Source organism: Schistocerca nitens, chromosome 6 (genome assembly GCF_023898315.1).
Source record: "Schistocerca nitens isolate TAMUIC-IGC-003100 chromosome 6, iqSchNite1.1, whole genome shotgun sequence".
Classification (NCBI taxonomy): domain Eukaryota; kingdom Metazoa; phylum Arthropoda; class Insecta; order Orthoptera; family Acrididae; genus Schistocerca; species Schistocerca nitens.
The window spans coordinates 314,654,632-314,673,708 of NC_064619.1; the positions used below are offsets into that span (position 1 = coordinate 314,654,632).

Consider the following 19,077-nt stretch of genomic DNA (forward strand, 5'->3'; position numbering starts at 1 on the left):
CAGATATCCTGTGCATTTTTAACAGTGGGACTTACTCATCTTTGTAGCCTCACCTTGCACAGATTACATGCTTTCCTTGATTTGTGGGGACATGTGCCGTAGCAAATGGTGAAGAGTATTCTGAATAAACGCTTTGTTGACAATATCTGTAAGGTGTGCTGGGACAATACTTAGTGCTGCCGGAAAGTCATCTGTAATTTCAGCCCTCACATTAATCTTAAACTCTGCTGACTGGGCTTCCCAATGTGTGGTCTGCGGACCCCTTAGGGGTCCGCCGGGTCTTTCTAGGGGGTCCGCGGCCACATTTCACCAAATCGTGTAAAATAATGAGTAAAATATTTGAATAAAAATGTGAAAATGAAATTCATTCCCCAGAGGCCCCCCCCCCCCCCCCCCGGTGTGAAAAACATGTGTGCTTTTACTTCAGGTCATATTCCCAAGCAGCCTTTGCATGCTCTTGTGCTCTTACACAACAGCCACACACACACACACACACACACACACACACACACACACACACACACACACACATTCATATAAACGCAACTTGCACACACATCTACAGTCTCAAAGAGCTGAGACCAGACTGCAAACAGCAGCACCAGTGGGAGTGGTGACTGGGTGGGTGTAAGGAGGAAGCTGGGTCAGGGAGGGGGAGGGTTAGTATGGTGGGAGTGGCGGACACTCAAGTGTTGCAGTTTAGACGGAGGGCAGGAGAAAAGGTGCGGAGGGGGGAGGGGGTAGGTAATGGAAAGGAGAGAAATAAAAGAAATTTAAAGACTGGGTGTGGTGGTGAAATGATGGCTGTGTAGTGCTGGAATGGGAACAGGGAGGGTGCTTGATGGGTAAGGACAGTGACTAACGAAGGTTGAGGCCAGGAGTTATGTTTTTCTAAGTTCCAGGGGACTGATAACCTCAGCAGTTAAGTCCCATAGTGCTCAGAGACATTTGAACCTTTTTTTTTTTTTCCGAGTCCTTTTCGATACTTTCTAGCTTACAGAGGAAATGTGATGTTCACAAGAACATCCTTATCCAGTAACGATAGTGAAACTTACGTACTTCATTCCTTGGACGTTCATTTTCACTCAGCAGTTTAAGTAAAACTTTTATTAAGAAGTTTCCATCAGCAGTCCAAGTAAAAACATCTTTTTTATTAAGAAGTTTCACTGTTACCCCGCGTTTATTCTCTGGTTAGGAGTTATTATGTGTTCCAATAATGCGCTTCCCGCGCTATTCCGAGGATAGAACTTAAAATTGGCTGCTAACCGGGTACTGTGCAACTGGTGGTGTAGCAATCTGGCAAAATTTTGTTGTCAAAATTTCTTTTTCTAAGATACACCAAGAAGATAATGCGTAATCTTTCCTGTTAGTCATTCATTTCTAGTCCTCATTTGCCAAAGCTTCATCTGTAAGTATACAATGACCCCTAAGTTAATATATTGCATAACATATAGTTTAATCTGTGAATTTAAGATAACCAAGCATTTTTGAATGATTAATTTGGGAAAAACCTCATTTTATAATCAGAAAATGTGGTACATGATTTTTAATAGGTTCTCCATTAGCTGTGAAGCTAACATAGCCTGCTTTGTGCCCTGTGGGGATTTACTAATAGAACACGTTCCACAAGCCCATACCATTGTCCTTGTGTCAGAATCCGTAACCTTCCAAATAAAATATCATAAATCTTGGCAGCAGTTACAGGCCTTCAGCTGTCCACCTGTAAGTGACATGGATTAGGCAAAAAGCATTGGAATCAACTCGGTGGGGTGATGATCATTCCCAGCTTTACTATACAATATCAGTGGTGGCTGTTGTGTAAGAGCACAAGAGCATGTGAACACCCTAACTTTTGACACCTTGTGGATTTATCGGTTATTTTTCTTTGAATGCTATTAAACATGATGTAGATGCAGTAATTGTGAAACTTGAGATCAGGGTCTTGAGCACAACTTCACTTGTGCATGTTTAAGCTTCTGCGCATGTGCAACTGGCATGATGTAATTGCTGTAAGGGCCAAATACATACAGATTCGATAAACAATGTGCACAGTTTATGGTGTGAACTGCTAGCCCTTACCACTCAACTACTAATTTACATCAGTGCTTCCAGGTGGTAGCACACTGCAGCAGACTGTATATCTACGTTTGCCATAAATCTTGCTGGGTGGTAGCACACTCCACAGATATGTGAAATCACACACTATATACTAAAGTTAGATTGGACATCAGTATATGTTATATTGGGAGAAAACCTATTTTGTAGGATTCTGAATGAGATATGGTACATTCAGTTTTGGTTTTTATTATAGAGTAATCCATTTGAGACTCTGAGAACAATAAAACACATCATTGTCAATTATGAGACGGTGGCATTTAATTGTGCTTCTGATATCTATTGATCTTATATGAATATGAACATTCACAAAAAGCTGTCCCACTGGTTTATCTAATATTTTTTATTTATTTATTTTTATTTATTTATTGATTTATTTAACCTGGCAAGATTAGGGCCATCAGGCCCTCTCTTACATCTAACCAGGCATTCTACTTATTTTACATTCATATGTTTTAGTAGGCATGTTAAACTACATCTAGTACAAAAAGTGAAATAAACAATTTGAAAGGTACACCTGGAAAAATACATACATATAGAGTTTATATTCTTAGATCACAAGTACTGTTATAATTAGACATTATTGAACAGACAGATTTGAGATAGGAGTGCTGGCAGCAGGGAGTATGAGGGAGACTCATGGTGAAGGGAGGAGAAGAATAGAGAGACATGATGAAACATAATTAAGGAAATATAAAGGAAAAGAATATTGCGTGGCTAATAGAGATGGATGAAGAGGAAGGCATCTCAGGAGCAACATAGGAGACGCTAGCTTTGCTATTTGACAGATGAGGGGATTGTCCTTGTACATTAATTTTGTGGAGAACTTTATAAGGATGATAGTAGGAAATGCTTCAACTTCTTCTTAAAGGCAGCAGGAGATGAATTTTGCGCAAGGTAAGGGGCAGTTTGTTCCAGAGGCGGACAGTGGCAACTGAGAAGGAGTTTGCAAAAGTTTTTGTTTTGTGAGTGGGCACAGTTAGGATACCAAATAAGAGATAATATTCACTTAAATAGGGGAGGCTCAGTACTGAGGCTCAGTACTGTAGCCTCACCTTGCACAGATTACATGCTTTCCTTGATTTGTGTGGACATGTGCGTAGCGAATGGTGAAGAGTATTCTGAATAAACACTTTGTTGGCAATATCTGTAAGGTGTGCTGGGACAATACTTAGTGCTGCCAAAAAGTCATCTGTAATTTCAATCCTCACATTAATCTTAAACTCTGCTGACATCTAGCCTGCAGTGTTCCATGATGTTCAGCCACCCCCAAATGTTTCAAAGTTCTGTTGATGGTAACAAGAAGAGGAACTTACAATTATTGTTATAACTTTCTGACTTGAGAACTTGAAAATGTACTTTCATTCAGTGGTCATAAAAGGAAGATTTTTTGAACATAAGTTTGCATGGATCATTTTTCTTGTTTTAATGTGAGAAACCCATTCCCAAAATTTGTAACAGCATTCTAATATGCCCCTCATAAGATGATGATAATATTTTGGTAATGTATTACAAAACTGCAAACAAATGCAATTATCCACTCTTGTCTCTCTCTCTCTCACACACACACACACACACACACACACTCTCTCTCTCTCTCTCTCTCTCTCTCTCTCTCTCATGCAAAGACAACTCACTCATACGACTGCAGTCTCAGGCAACTGAAACCATATTCGTCCTGGATTTTTTATTGTTTGATTGTTTTACTTGAGGTTTTAAAGAGCTAATTAGTCCATGGGGAATATTTTTATGTTTGCAATGACTTGAATCATTCGCATGGTGTTGACTTATTACGTCCATACAATAAAATATTGATTTCAATTACCAAGACTATTCTTTGTAAACATAGTATTCCAACAAGGTAAAATAAAAATGAAATCAATCAATTTTAAGGAGCAATTTTATGACACAGAATAAGCATTTTTTTTCAAACTTTCATATTTGTACACAAATTCCAAGTACTTTATGATGTAATTTTCACAGTTACACCTCTCAGTCATACTTACAGAAACATATTACAATGCTTTGTAGGTTTCTATAAATTCATGTATTAGATGGATGCTTTTTATGTCTCCTACATTGTAAAGTAAGGAAAACCACTGTTAACTATTAAAGAATGCCATATGTTGAAATCTGTGTATTGTCTTTTCCAGACTTGGCAATGAGAAATATAAGAGCAAAGTAGTCTATAAAAGCCTTAATCCTAGTTGGCTAGAACAGTTTGATCTGCATATGTATGATGATCAGTCACAAGAATTGGAAATAACAATTTGGGATAAAGATCGCTCTAAAGATGATTTTATGGGCAGGTGAGAATACACACTATTTTCATTAATTTGAAAGCTTCAGAAACTAAACTGAAATGATTATCAAGCTATGATGGAAAAAATACATTGTATTATTATTTTTCCATTACTTGTGCATGTAGTGTTTCACATAAATACAATTTCCCATAAATGCCATTGTATTTGTTTTAGATGTATGATAGATTTAACAAACTTTGAACGAGAAAAGACTCATCGTATCTGGCAAGAGCTTGAGGATGGAGCTGGTTCCATATTTCTGTTGTTGACAATAAGTGGTACAACAGCATCTGAGACAATCTCAGATCTTACAACTTATGAAGAAAATCCTAAGGAAAGAGAAAAGTTGCACCATCGATATGTGAGTACAGACATTATTACATCTCTTTCCCATTACTGATTCCATTTTATTGTTTATAATGATATATTTCTTGTAACAGTAACATGCTGTTTACAAAGTAAATCAAAATAACTATCTGAAACCCTTAAATAAATATTGTAATATCTTATGTTGTTCACATATCTTCACATTAATAGCAGTAGATCAAGAACCACAAATGCATAAGGAGCAGAAAGGAGGAATGGAAATGAGATATGCAAATAACTCTTCTGCTGGCCCTTTCAGCAAGAAACTGTATAAATGCTTAAATTAGATGTCCAAGAGCAGATAATATTTCTAGATCATTATATTTTTATTTGGTTGATTTAAGTTTGTAATATACCTTCAGTGATTTTCTATATAACCATAACTGATTTCTATACATTTTTTGAACCATAGTATTTTCTCTGTTGTTTCAGTGGCCTGAAAATGTTCCACATGTTGTCTCAATCAATTTATCGCTCTTATTTAAACTTCATTACTGGCAGAAAACACCTTTTTCATCTATGTATTCTTCCAACTTTGAAAACAAGTGACTCATCACAGTACAAAAAATGCTTCCCATCTAAGAGATTGGAACAGTTACTGTACATTGTGTATTGGATGTCAGTAGACATTGTTGTGCAGTAAAAGAATTCCCTGCTACAGCATTTTCCATAATTTTGTCTGAATAGGCTGACACTTTTCTTATGAACTGGAGTAGTCACCACTGTTAGTAATGTGTTCTTGAAGCAGAAATAGATCGGTTCTTCTGTGCCCTAAGAAAAGGTTGCCGTAATTCTTTGAACTGGGGTTGATGTTTTGAATTTTTATTTGGAGCTCAATGTGTGTTGTGGTATTCCATTGCTTGTCATGTATTCTCAGGCATGTGATGAACTATTGAAAATTAATCGCATTACAATGCAGTCCACTAAATAAAGTCTGCATATTAGATCCTAAATTTCATATTTTTCAGGGTTTGAAACTCACATGGCGATTTTGAACTCCATTTCTGTATATGGCAGTGTCCCTGGGAATGGTTAAGGATGATTTACAGCTCCAAAAATTTTAATTTTGTGCGAGAACTTGGACAGAAATCATTCAACAGAGAACAAAAATAGTATGAGAAAGGGTAGAACAACATATGTGCAACCCAAAACTATTACTGAACAATATATCAAAGATTCAAAACAACTCCTAATGTGTAAAATGCTATGAAATAGAAAGAAACTAAAATTATGTGCAGGCTTCTTTCTTCAGCAGTGTCATGGAAGCTGTGAAAATTCACCTTTTTAAGAACCTCAAGAAATGAGACATCAGATATAACATTGGCAAAGCATGATATCCTGTATTGCAAATCATGAAAAACATCCATGAATGAATGCATAATGTTTTCTGGAGATAGCTCCTATATCAACTCTGATGGTAGTTGGGCCACCCATCAGCAAACAAGTTGTTAGTATATGAGATAAAGTCCTTCCTAAATTACCTCAAGGTGCATTACATGTCACATTGCTGTTTGCAGGTTTTTCACTATTCAGGATATCTCGCAGTTCTTGCAGAAAATGTCCACTGCGTGTCACATTTCTGTTAGCAATTGGTTCTCCATTTAGGATAACATCTTGCAGTTAAGAAATTCTCAATCCAATTTCAAATATGGCTAAACACACACACACACACACACACACACACACACACGAGTATGTGTGTGTGTGTGTGTGTTTCTTTCAAGTCCCATGGCCTTGTGAGTTTTGAAGATCTGACCTGCTGAAAAAAGTACTACATTCATTCATTGGCACTTCATGTTATAGAAGTTAGATTATGAATAAGAGCTTTTGAGGGTATGGAAAGAGGCAACTTCTGTAAAGTGTACTAACAACTCCCCATAACTAGTGTTAGCAGTAATCTATTAACATTGATCATTATAGGAATTACTTTTAGATTACTATGTCAGCAGAGCAATTGCTCTGGGATAAACCACTGCTCCTCAAATTACACTACTCAGCTGCTGTTTCTCGTACTAATACTTAAAATAATAATAATCTTTGCATTGATAGATGTGCCAGTTAAGACCAGTATTCCTAGTTTTTTGTTTGTAATGGGATATTTCATTGAGTTTAGCATTTCCACTTTAGTTTAGCTCTTGTCAATTTTTGGTTCTGCTGTCCAGAGAAATTTATAACAGTCACATAGAAAAAATTGCTAAACGTGGCATATAAAATTATATTATGAATCTAAAGTTTATTTTTCCATTATAAATTATGTCTGGATGCTCACTAGGATGTATTTCTTAGTTTTACATTGATTACTAAAAACACTTCACAGTTAATAAACATTATTTTTTCACAGGCTCTTGTGAATAGTTTGCAGAATCTACGTGATGTTGGTCACTTGACTGTAAAAGTTTTCAGAGCTCAAGGTCTGGCAGCAGCAGATCTTGGTGGAAAATCAGATCCATTCTGTGTGCTTGAACTTGTAAATGCTCGTTTACAGACACAGACAGAGTATAAGACACTGTCACCATCATGGCAGAAGATATTCACATTGTAAGTATTTGTTGTTAAAGCTCCAGAGAAAGACAAAGGCTATGTAGCAATACTTGCAGCTTCATATTTTGTTAACATGCCATTGGAATCAGGAGAGAAACCTCCATTATGTTCATGTGATCTATTACAGTTTTTAAAATGAATACAATTAGCTTGCTGTTTTGTGGTTTGGTAGGATACTACATTTTACTTTTGATAGACTATTTAATAACAAATTTGTGGCCTCAGAAAATCACTTATACACGATAGGCTGACAGTGTATGACATATGGAACCAAAGTTATTACTGGTTTCCTCTCTGTTGTTCATTAACTTTTTATAGCTTATGGAATAAGTGTGATTCTCCTTTTATAAATATATATGGATATAAAGCTAACAATATTTTTAACAGGAAGTAAGCATCTACTTACTACTCACCAAAACAAGAACTGATATATCTGGGCTACAGACACATTGCATGTTTGAACTCAAATTTTTTACAAAAATTCTTTGTCAGGACAAAAATGGATAACATAAAGATTAAGGCATTTGATTGTGTGAACCACTCAAAATTAATGATGAAATTATATCAGTATGGAATTAGAGGAAAATGCTATGACATACTTAAATCATACATTACAAATAGGAAACAATGCACAGAAATCAGACATACTAGTGGGGGAAATATAACAAACTACAGATCAGAATTACAAACAGTTAAACACGGTGTGCCGCAAGGGTCTGTGCTTGGGCCAATACTATTTATACTCTACGTAAATGACTTCCCTAGCTATATAAATCAGAAACTTATAATGTATGCTGATGACACAACAATCATTTGCACAGCTGACACAAAGGAGGAGCTTGAGAAGGAAGCACTCCTGACTATTGAAAATGCAAATAAATATTTAACACAAAACAACCTGTTTATGAATCAGTCTAAAACAATGAATGTAGTATTTCAGACCAAACATAGTGAAAATTATAATATAAATGTTAATATAAATGGAAAGACTATTAAAGAAGTAACCAGCACAAATTTTCTAGGAACTATAATAGACAAATATTTGGCATGGGGGGAGCACATAGATGGACTGTGTAAAAAGATAAACGAACAGATCTTCATCATGCATAAAACAGCTAAGACTGTGGATGATAAAGTCCTCAGATCAATGCATTATGGACTTGTCTTCCCACATTTGTCTTATTCAGTTCATATATGGGGAAATGCACAAGCTGGCTACCTAAAAAGAATATTCACAATTCAGAAAAGGGCAGTGAGATGCATTGCAAAAATACCACCAAGACAGACCTGTAGGCAAGCTTTTGTGGACTATAATATTATGACAGTATATTCACTGTACATATACCAAAGCATAATGGCAGTAAGGTCAAATGATAAACACCTCCTAAATAAAGATGTACACAAACACGGTACAAGAGGAAATGAAAATTACTACATGATAAACAGAAATCTAAAACTGTCTATGGCTGCCCCAGAAGAAGCAGGCAAAAGGTTTTTTAATAAACTCCCAAAAATCATTAAAAAAGAAACAGATCTAAAATGTTTTAAAAATCATTTGAAACTATATCTCATAGAGAAATGTATATACAGTTTGAGTGAATACTAAGATGGTGTTGAAATACATCATTACTGAAATGTACCTTTAAAATTATCATTTCTGTGTGTTGTTTGGATTTGTGTGTACATATAATGTGAAACATGTAAAACCTTTGTATGATTATGGACTATTTCTGTTTAATTATTTGTTTCATTTATATATAATGAAATCAAGTTTGATGTTAATGGGCTATTGTATGACACACCCAATACTCTCAGCTGGATTTTCAGCTTGAGTCCATGGGCAAAGAATAAATAAATAAATAAATAAATAAATAATGGTAACAAAGAGACACTGAAGAGAAGGAACCAATTAAAAACATCAGATCAGAAGATATATGAAACAACAATTACACTATGGATCAAACAATGGAAAATCCAGGATGGAATGTAACTATTATGAGAAGGAAAGTTGCCTCTCACCATATAGCAGAGATGCTGAGTCACAATAGGCACAACAAAAAGATTTTCACACTTGAAGCTTTCAGCCAATGGCCTTCGTCAACAATAGACATACATATGCACTCATGCAATGCAACTCACACAAGTGCAGTGTCAGGCAACTGAAGCCACTCTTCCTAAACACCCAGAATCCTAAACCCCTCACCTGGTTCAGATTCATCTATGACATCTTTGCTTCGTGGTTTGAAGGTGAGGACACCCTATCCACATTCCCCCAGAACCTCAACAACTTCTCCCCAATTTGCTTCACCTGGGCCTACTGAACCCAACAAACTGCCTTCCTAGATGTTGACCTCCACCTCAAAGATGGATACATCAGTCCCTCCGTCCATATCAAACCTACTAACCACCAGCAATACCTCCACTTTGACAGCTGCTACCCATTCAATATTAAGATGTCCCTTCTGTACAGCCTAGCCACACATGGTTGTCATATCTGCAGTGATGAACAGTCCCTCTTGAAGTATACCGAGGGTCTCACTGAAGTCTTCACTGACCGTAATTATCCTCCCAACCTTGTACAAAAACAAATCTCCCTTGCCTTATCTTTCCAGTCTCCCACCACCTCCCAAAACCCCACCATCTGGTCTCAGAGGAGCATTCCCCTCATAACTCAGTACCACCCAGGACTGGAGCAGCTGAATTAGATTACCTCTCGTCATGCCCTGAAATGAGAAATGTCCTGCCCACTATCCTTCCCACCCATTCCACAGTGGTATTCCGCCGTCCACCGGACCTACACAATATACTCATCCATCCTTACACTATCCCTGCTCCCAATCCCTTACCTCATGGCTCATAGCCCTGTCATAGACCTAGATGCAAGACCTGTCTCATACATCCTCCCACCACCACCTAGTCCAGTCCGATAACAGGGTAACCTGTGAAACCAGTCACGTGGTCTACAAGCTAAGCTGCAGCCACTGTGCTGCATTCTATGTAGGCATGACAACCAACAAGCTGTCTGTCTGCATGAATGGCCACCAACAAACTGTGGCCAAGAAACAATTGGACCACCCTGTTGCTGAACATGCTGCCAAACTTGATATCCTTCATTTCAATGACTCCTTCACAGCCTGTGCCATATGGATCCTTCCCACCAACACCAGCTTTTCTGAATTGTGCAGGTGGGAACTTTCCCTGCAGTACATCCTACGTTCCCATAACCGTCCTGGCCTCAACGTTTGTTAGTCGCTGTCCTCACCCACTCCCTCCCCTTCCCTGCTCCCATGCTCCCATTCCAGCACTACGCAGCCATCATTCCACCTCAACACCCAATCCTTTTCTTCATTTATTTTATTTTATTATTTATTTCTCTCTATTTCTCCCTTTTTCTTCTACTCCCCCCCCCCCTCCCACCTATCCCCTGCCCACTGCCCAACCTGCAGCACTTCACTGTCCTCCACCCCCACCATACTATCCCTCTCCTTCCCCGCCCCAGCCTCCTCCTTACCCCCCACCCTGTCGCCACTCCCATCATTCACTGGTGCTGCTGCTCGTAGTGTGGTTTCATTTGCTTGAGACTGCAGTCATGTGAGTGAGTTGTGCTTGCTTGAGTGTGTGTGTGTGTGTGCATGTGTGTGTGTGTGTATTGTTGACAAAGGCCATTGGACGAAAGCTTTAAGTGTGAAAAGCTTTTTGTTGTGCCTATCTGTGACTCAGCATCTCTGCTATATGGTGAGCGGCAACTTCCTTCCTCATAATACAATTACACTATGGCAAAGATTAAAATTCCAAACCACTATTTATGATAAATTTCAGCTGTTGGTTGTCCACAGATCAAAGATGCAAGCTCAGTTCAAAAGAGGATAACAAGCAAATAGATTCTGAAGACAAATAAAGGTTTACACAAATTAGAGAATAATAGACGAGAGATGAAAAGACTAGGAAACAGTGTAAATAAGAAAGCAGTAATTAGTTACATATGAAGTTTGTGAAAAAATAAACACAATGTAAGGAGACAGAACTGAAAGACAGGGTAAACATGATACTGCAGACTATAAGTAGGAAATGGGAAGGAAGAATATCATGAGAGACTGAAGAAGCTAACGTAAATGAAGACGGGAGACACAATGAGAGCAAAGTTCTTGTAGGAGAGCCAGTTCCCACTTCTAGAGCTTGAATGCACTGGGGAATACTCTACGTGTGCCAAGAGGTGAGACAGGTACGGTGGCCCCCACAAGTATATCCCACAGCATCCTATAACAAGATATTGAGTGAAACTTCCTGACAGCCTAAAGCTGTGTGCCAGATTGACACTCAAACTCAGGACTTTGGCTTTTCATCAGCAAGTGCTCTAATGACTGAGCTACTGAAGCACAAATCACAACCCTTCCTCACAGTTCACTTCTGCCAGCACCTCGTGTCCTACCTTCCAAACTTCTCAGGAGTTCTCCCACAAACTTGCAACACTAACATTCGTGGAAGTTTGTAAGGTAGGAGATGAAGTACTTATGGAAGTAAACCTGTGAGAACAGATTGTGAGCCATGATTGGGTTGCTCACTTAGTAGAGCACTTGCCCACAAAAGGAAAAAGTACTAAGTTTGAGTATCAGTCCAGCATACAGTTTTAATCTGCTAGGAAGTTTCATATCAGTGCATACTCTGTTGCAAAGTGAAAATGCACTCTGGAAGATACTGTATTTTACTGGTGAAGACCCCTCTTGGCTACCTGTTTGATGAGGCACTTTGTAGTGCTATTCCGATATAAAGTACTAATCTATTGCTACATCACATGTTCTCTCTCTCTCTCTCTCTCTCTCTCTCTCTCTCTCTCTCTCTCTCTCCTTAATTATACATTGTTACTTATATGTAGCTCTGGGATTGCCATATATGACTTCATACCACCATAAAACAAGCAATATAAAAGCAAGACCTTTTCTTTAAAATATATATTTCTCTTTGCTCCTTAAAATAGATTTCAGTAGTTATAAATGATATATTGCAGCAGAAAGAGTTTGGTGCCAAAGGGGGGGTGGGAGTGGATCTGAGTAAGAAAGAGAGAGAGAGATTGCTAAGTATGATGTATTGTGTAATAGCTACCTCCTTGGTTTTCCTTCTCCAAAGCGGATAGTAGCTGGCTTTAAATTTACTTATACATTTAATATTTGTTTCTTCTAAATAATGCATTGATGCCTAACAGCCCTTCCCAGGTATAATTCATAGCATTTATTTTTCTTTCGTTGATCTCCTTCAGTTTATGTTTGTAGTTTGGGGCTTGAAACTTATTTACAATGTATGATTTTTTATTTCTAATTTCTCCCTGCTGTCTCTGTTGAGGATCTTCACCATCATAAACCAAGAAAGAAAAATCCACCTTTAAAATCCAGAAATTATTTTTATTTTATTATTATTATTATTAGAATTATTAAGGTATACTGTGGCCAATCCCAAACTATTCCAGTTTTCTTGTATTTAGCCTACAAGCTGTGCATTTGACTTTCACATTTTGGCTTCATTATATGTGAAACTTCTGTTTTCAGCAATGTGAAAGATATCAACTCTGTGCTGGAAGTAACTGTATATGATGAAGACAGGGATCATAAAGTTGAGTTCCTAGGAAAAGTGGCAATCCCACTCCTAAGGATAAGAAATGGGGAGAAAAAGTGGTATGCCCTAAAAGACAAGAAACTACATGGACGAGCTAAAGGAAACTGTCCACAAATATTATTGGAAATGACTGTGATCTGGAATCCTGTAAGTAAAATCATCTTTTATTTTTGTAGCATGTATTAATATAATGGTGAAACTAATATAAAGGCAGATTTTCTTTCTGTATTGCTTATTTACATCCTTGAATTGCTATGGAAGAACACGCAGAACTTTTGTTTACTTATTTACCGAGCAATTTTGGATTCATAAGATCTCATAAATCCAAGTAAGCATTCTTAAACTGTGGTGTCACCGCTAGACACCACACTTGCTATGTGGTAACTTAAATCGGCCGCGGTCCTGTAGTACATGTCGGACCCGCGTGTCGCCACTGTGTAATCGCAATCCTAGCGCCACCACATGGCAGGTCACAATACACGGACTAGACCTCGCCCCAGTTGTACGGACGACATAGCTTGCGACCAGACCTACCAAGTCTTCCTCTCATTTGCCGAGAGACTGATAGAATAGCCTTCAGCTTATTCCATAGCTACTACCTAGCAAGGCGCCATTTGTATCAGTGCTTATAGCTTACTACTATTCAAGAGATGTATTCCCACAAGAGAATAAAGTTAAGTATATTATTCCAGCTACGTACTTTTCTTCTTATTCATTAATAAGTCTCATGTTCCAGTACTTCACGCCCGTCTGCGTTAGTTTAGCGTGCACTTTCAGCCACTTCGATCTACAAGGTGTTGGCCCCGCTGCCGACACATCATAAACATTAATTAAATGTTTTCTAACTTAACTGTGTATGTTGTGTGGAATTTAACAATAACAAATAGCAGATAGAATGATAACAGTGATAGCTACAATAACAATAACAATAGTTTACCTTTGTTTTGTTTTTCATTATTTCTTTATGGTGTAATTCAGGGTATTAGTTACATTAGTGTAGTGGTTCACAGCATGGGGGATGGGCCCCCATCCCCCTCCCTGGGGGCAGGGGGGGGGGGATTGGGGGAAGGAGGATGCATGAAAGATGGATTTGGGTGGGCAGGGGGGGGGGCAGCAGACAGGTCTGAAGAAAGCAGAAATATGCAGTGAGGCAAGTCAAAAATTTATATTCTTATTACAGTTAGTGAGTGCATTTTTTGTAGAGTTGGCAGCACTAGCTTTGCTTTGCATGTCACCAAGTTATTGCTGACACAGCACATTCTTCGGTCTATACTCTGCATTCTTAATTCATTATTACACCTGTTGTGCTCTGTAGAAGTAAATATTACTTTTATTGGCTTTGTATATTGAGGGGAAAATGTCTGCTAAAAGAAGAGTGTGTAATGAAGAATGTGTTACATAGGGATTCAGTTTTATTTGAAAAATACAGTGTCCAACTGTCAAATTGTGTTGTATGTCATAATCTCCTCAGTAGCAACTCGTTCCTGCCTGTATGTCTGGAATGTCATCTAATCACAGCTCATCCAGCATTGAAAAATAAATCAAAAGAGTTTTTTGGTGCAAAATGAATATTTTTAAATCACAAATTTCCTGGGATCTCTCAGCAGGAAAATGAAAAAGTCATTGAAGCATCATACAAAATTTCTCTCTTGATAGCAAGAAACAAAAAACCTCATACTGCTGGTGAAACATTAATTAAACCTTCCATTCTTAAAGCAACCAGAACTGTTTCTTTGAGAAGACAGTCAGTGAAAAATGGACAAGATACCTCAGTGCGCTATGTAGGATTGATGAACTGGTCTGCAATAATGTTCACACACTCCACTGCTTTCATGTTGCTTTTGATTACTTCCTTGGTCCTACAGAAGTGCAAGTGAATGTCCTTCATATCATAATACTGCCCCCACTGGCCTGCATTCATAGCATGGTGTATGTTTCAAGCTGCTGTTTGCCTTTATGATGACATGTCTGAACACAACGATCAATGTGATGAAACAAGTAAACCATTGTTTCTGACCAGCTGGTATTTTTGCACTGATCCACAGTACAAGCTTGATCATCTGTCATCCACTACAATCATGACTGATGATATGATAGGATCAACAGGGGATCATGTAGGGATCACAGCTGGGGAGCCTTAGGTTAAACAATTTTCATTGAACAGTATGCAGCAAAACACTTGTGCCCACAGCAGCATTGCACTCTGTCATCAGATCTGCCACACATCAGCACCTGTCCTGTTTCATAGAGTGGGCAGCCCTCCAACTTCCACATTCTGTAATGAGGCATGAACGTACACCACCTTGTCACCTATTTGTGGTTTCATTGTCCTTCAACCACTTTCCCTAGATGCTCGCAATGGCAGCATATGAACAGCTGACCAGCTTTGTAATTTCTGAGATGTTCATTCCCTGGCACTGGACCATAACAATTTGTTCTTCATCAAAGCTGCTTATGTCAGTGGATTTCTCCATTTACAGCCCATATCTTCACTAAAACAATTACTCATTCATCTCTGCTCACCTTATTTTTTTTCTGTACTGCAGCACTTACCTGCAACACAACTAAGTGCATTCAGTCTCGAGGTGGACAGTGGTCAGAATGTTTTGTTTCTTCAGTGGATAAACATAATAGTGACACACCATTGTAGCTTTCAGATCTAGTAGATCTTTCCTTGGAGAGGAGAGAGGAATAGGTAGGGGAAGGTTAAAAAAGAGAGTCAAGTCACTCACACACTAGGATGAGAGTGACCGCGTCCCTCTCATTCTGGGGTCTGAATGATCTACCCTTCCTTTTCAAACTATCTCAACCTATCCCTCTCTCCTTGAGGCAGGAACTATTAGTTCTGAAAGCTAGTACAGTATTGCACTTTTACTTTGATATACATGTCACAGCAGTACTACACACTTCACCTCCTAAAGGCAAATACTAGTTTTCTATTCGGTTTCATAATTTTTTAAAATATTTACATTATAATTTTGGACCTTTGTTAAAATAGTCACCATGAAACAACAGATAGAGAGAGATAATATAATTGGACTGATAAAATCATACTAAGTGGCAGCAGGAGAAAACGCATACAAAAGTTAAGGAAGTTTGCAAGCTTTCAGAGCCAGTGGCTCCTCCTTCTGGAAGAAGGGTTGAAGGAAAAGGAAGAGAGATGAAGGAAAAGGACTGATGAGGTTTAGTGGATGGGTTATGGAAAATTCATCCAGAACCCTGGTTAGAGGATATTCTCCAGACAGGATGAGAAGGAAAGGCTGATTATTGCTGATAAGATATGTACTCCTGGGTTGTTTTTTGGAATCAGCATTACCAGGATTGGATGTGATGGTCCAGGAAATCTGGTTTTGAATAAGGTTGGTGGGGTAATTATGTCCAGAGAAGGCTGTGGTGAAAATGGTGGTGTATTTCTGTAGAGAATCTGCATCGGAACAAATATATTTGCCTCAAATGCCAGTGCTGTATAGGAGGGAATGTTTGATATGGAAAGGATGGTAACTGTCAAAATGTAAGTACTGTTGTTTGTTAATAGGTTTAATGTGAACAGAAGTATGTAGCTGACCCTTGGTGAGGATGAGGTCAATATCAAGGAAAGTAGCAACGTATTTGGTATAGAATTACATGAAATTTAATTGGGAGACTGTATGTAGAGATTCTGAAAAGGTTAACAGGTCACACTCACTGTAAGTCCATACGTCAAAGATGTCACCAATGTGCCCCAGCCAAACAAGTGTCTGAAGGATTATGGATTTCAAGAAGCCCCCTCCAAGTGCCCCATGAAAAGGTTGGCATAGGAAGGAGCCATCATGATTCTCATGGGCATGCCCCTGATTTGTTTGTATGTCTGCTCCCCAAAGTTAAAGTAGATGTTCACAAATATAAAGTTGATTAATGTGAGCAGGAAGGAACTCATAGGTTTGGAATCAGGTGGGTGCTGTATTGGGTAATATTCAGCAACAGACAGACAATGTACATAGGGAATATTGGTATAGAGAGAGGTGGCATCAATGGTGCCAAGCAAGATGTGTGATGGCCGGTGTCTTTATTATAGGAGGGGAGTCTTTGTACTATAGATTCCAGGTGTTGCTCAACTAAGGCGATATACACTGAAGAGCCAAAGGAACTGGTACACCTGCCTAATATCATGTAGGGCCCCCACTAGTACGCAGAAGTGCTGCAACACAACGTGGCATGGACTCAACTAATGTCTAAAGTAGTGACTGAGGTAACTGACACCATGAATCCTGCAGGGCTGTCCATAAATTCGTAAGAGTATGAGGGGGTGGAGATCTCTTCTGAACAGCACATTGCAAGGCATCCCAGATATGCTCAATAATGTTCATGTCTGGGGAGTTTGGTGGCCAGCACAAGCGTTCAGACTCAGAAGAGTGTTTCTGGAGTCACTCTGCAGCAATTCTGAACATGTGGGGTGTTGCATTGTTTGCTGGAATTGTGGAATTGCCCAAGTCCATCTGAATGTACAATTATCATGAATGGATGCAGGTGATCAGACAGGGTGCTTACATACATGTCCCCTGTCAGTCATATATTGACATATCAGGAGCCCCATATCACTCCAACTGCACATGTCCCACACCATTACAGAGCCTCCACCAGCTTGAACATTCCCCTGCTGACACGCAGGGTCCATGGATTCATGAGGCTGTCTCCATACCTGTACACATGCATCCACTCAATAGAATTTGAAACAAGACTCATCCGACGAGGCAAGGTTTCCAGTCATCAACAGTCCAATGTCAGTGTTGATGGTCCCAGGTGAGGCATAAAGCTTTGTGTTGTGCAGTCATCAAGAATACATGCATGGGCCTTAAGCTCTGAAAGCCCTTATCAATGATGTTTCATTCAACAGTTCGTATACTGACACTTGTTGATGGTCCAGCACTGAAATCTGCAGCTATTTGCAGAAGATTTGCACTTCTGTCATGGCGAACAATTGTCTTCAGTTGTTGTTGGTCCTGTTCTTGCAGGATCTTATTCCAGCGACAGCAAAGTCAGAGATTTGATATTTTGCAGGATTCCTTATATTCATGGTACACTTGTGAAATGGTCATATTGCAAAATCTCCACTTCATCACTATCTCGGAGATGCTGTGTCCCATTGCTCATGCACTAACTATAACACCACATTTAAACTCACTTAAATCTTGATAACTTGCCATCATAACAGCGGTAACTGATCTACCAACTGTGCCAGACACTTGTCGTCTTATGTAGGATTTACATATCTTTGTATTTGAATACCCACGCCTATACAGTTTCTTTGGTGCTTCAGTGTATGTTTAGTGTCTGCTTTGAAGCCAACAAATATGGAACAGCCAGGGTGACTGGGTTTGTGGATCTTTGGAAGACCATTAAAGCTTGGTTTGTTTGGTGTAAGTAGTTTAATATGATTGCAGTGTTAGTCCTTGTGAGGGCCCTGGGGTTTTAAAGACAGATTGTAGATCAGTTTGTATCACAGGGATGGGATTTTTGCAGCAGATGCCATTTGTAGAGGCATCATAAAACTGGTGTAGACCCTCACTTACATACTGTTGTCGGTCAAGTATCACAGTGGTGGAGCCTTTGTCTGCTGGCAGGATAATGATGGAGTCAGCAGTTTTTAGGGAATAAAGAGCCTGGTTTCTGCAAAGGATGGTTTAGGAACCTGAGAAATGATTGTGAAGCAATGCTGGATGTTAGGAAATCTTGGAAGGCTTGTAAGGGGTGATTTTGAGGTAATGGTGGTGGGTCAAGTTTTGATCATGGTCATAACTATTCAAGGCAGGGCTCAATGTTAGTTTCGCTGCTGCAAAGTTGCCCAGAACCTCCTGACTCATGGTTCTGGGTGGCTTTTCTGTAACTCATCACATTTCTTAAACCTTGCCAGTCATTTTACTTCATCCCTCTTCCTTCCTCTTCAGCCCTTCTGCCAAAAGGAGCCACTGACTCTGAAATCTTGCACATTTCCTAAACTTTTATATGTGTTTTCTCCTACACTTGTGAAATGGTCATTTTGCAAAATCTCCACTTCATCGCTATCTCGGAGATGCTGTGTCCCATTGCTCATGCACCAACTATAACACCACATTCAAACTCACTTAAATCTTGATAACTTGCCATCATAACAGCAGTAACTGATCTA

The 19,077-nt window shown here is 38.9% G+C and overlaps 1 protein-coding gene across 3 annotated transcripts in view; it reads left to right on the forward strand.

Moving 5' to 3' along the window:
• The window catches only part of LOC126262421 (multiple C2 and transmembrane domain-containing protein), a 1,124,939-nt gene that overhangs the window by 1,035,493 nt on the left and 70,369 nt on the right, over positions 1-19,077 (forward strand). For all 3 annotated transcript variants that reach the window (XM_049959054.1, XM_049959056.1, XM_049959055.1), the window contains 4 exons: positions 4,269-4,424; positions 4,593-4,779; positions 7,126-7,322; positions 12,866-13,079. In XM_049959054.1, the coding sequence (XP_049815011.1) occupies positions 4,269-4,424; positions 4,593-4,779; positions 7,126-7,322; positions 12,866-13,079 (754 nt within the window). The remainder of the gene's footprint in view (positions 1-4,268; positions 4,425-4,592; positions 4,780-7,125; positions 7,323-12,865; positions 13,080-19,077) is intronic.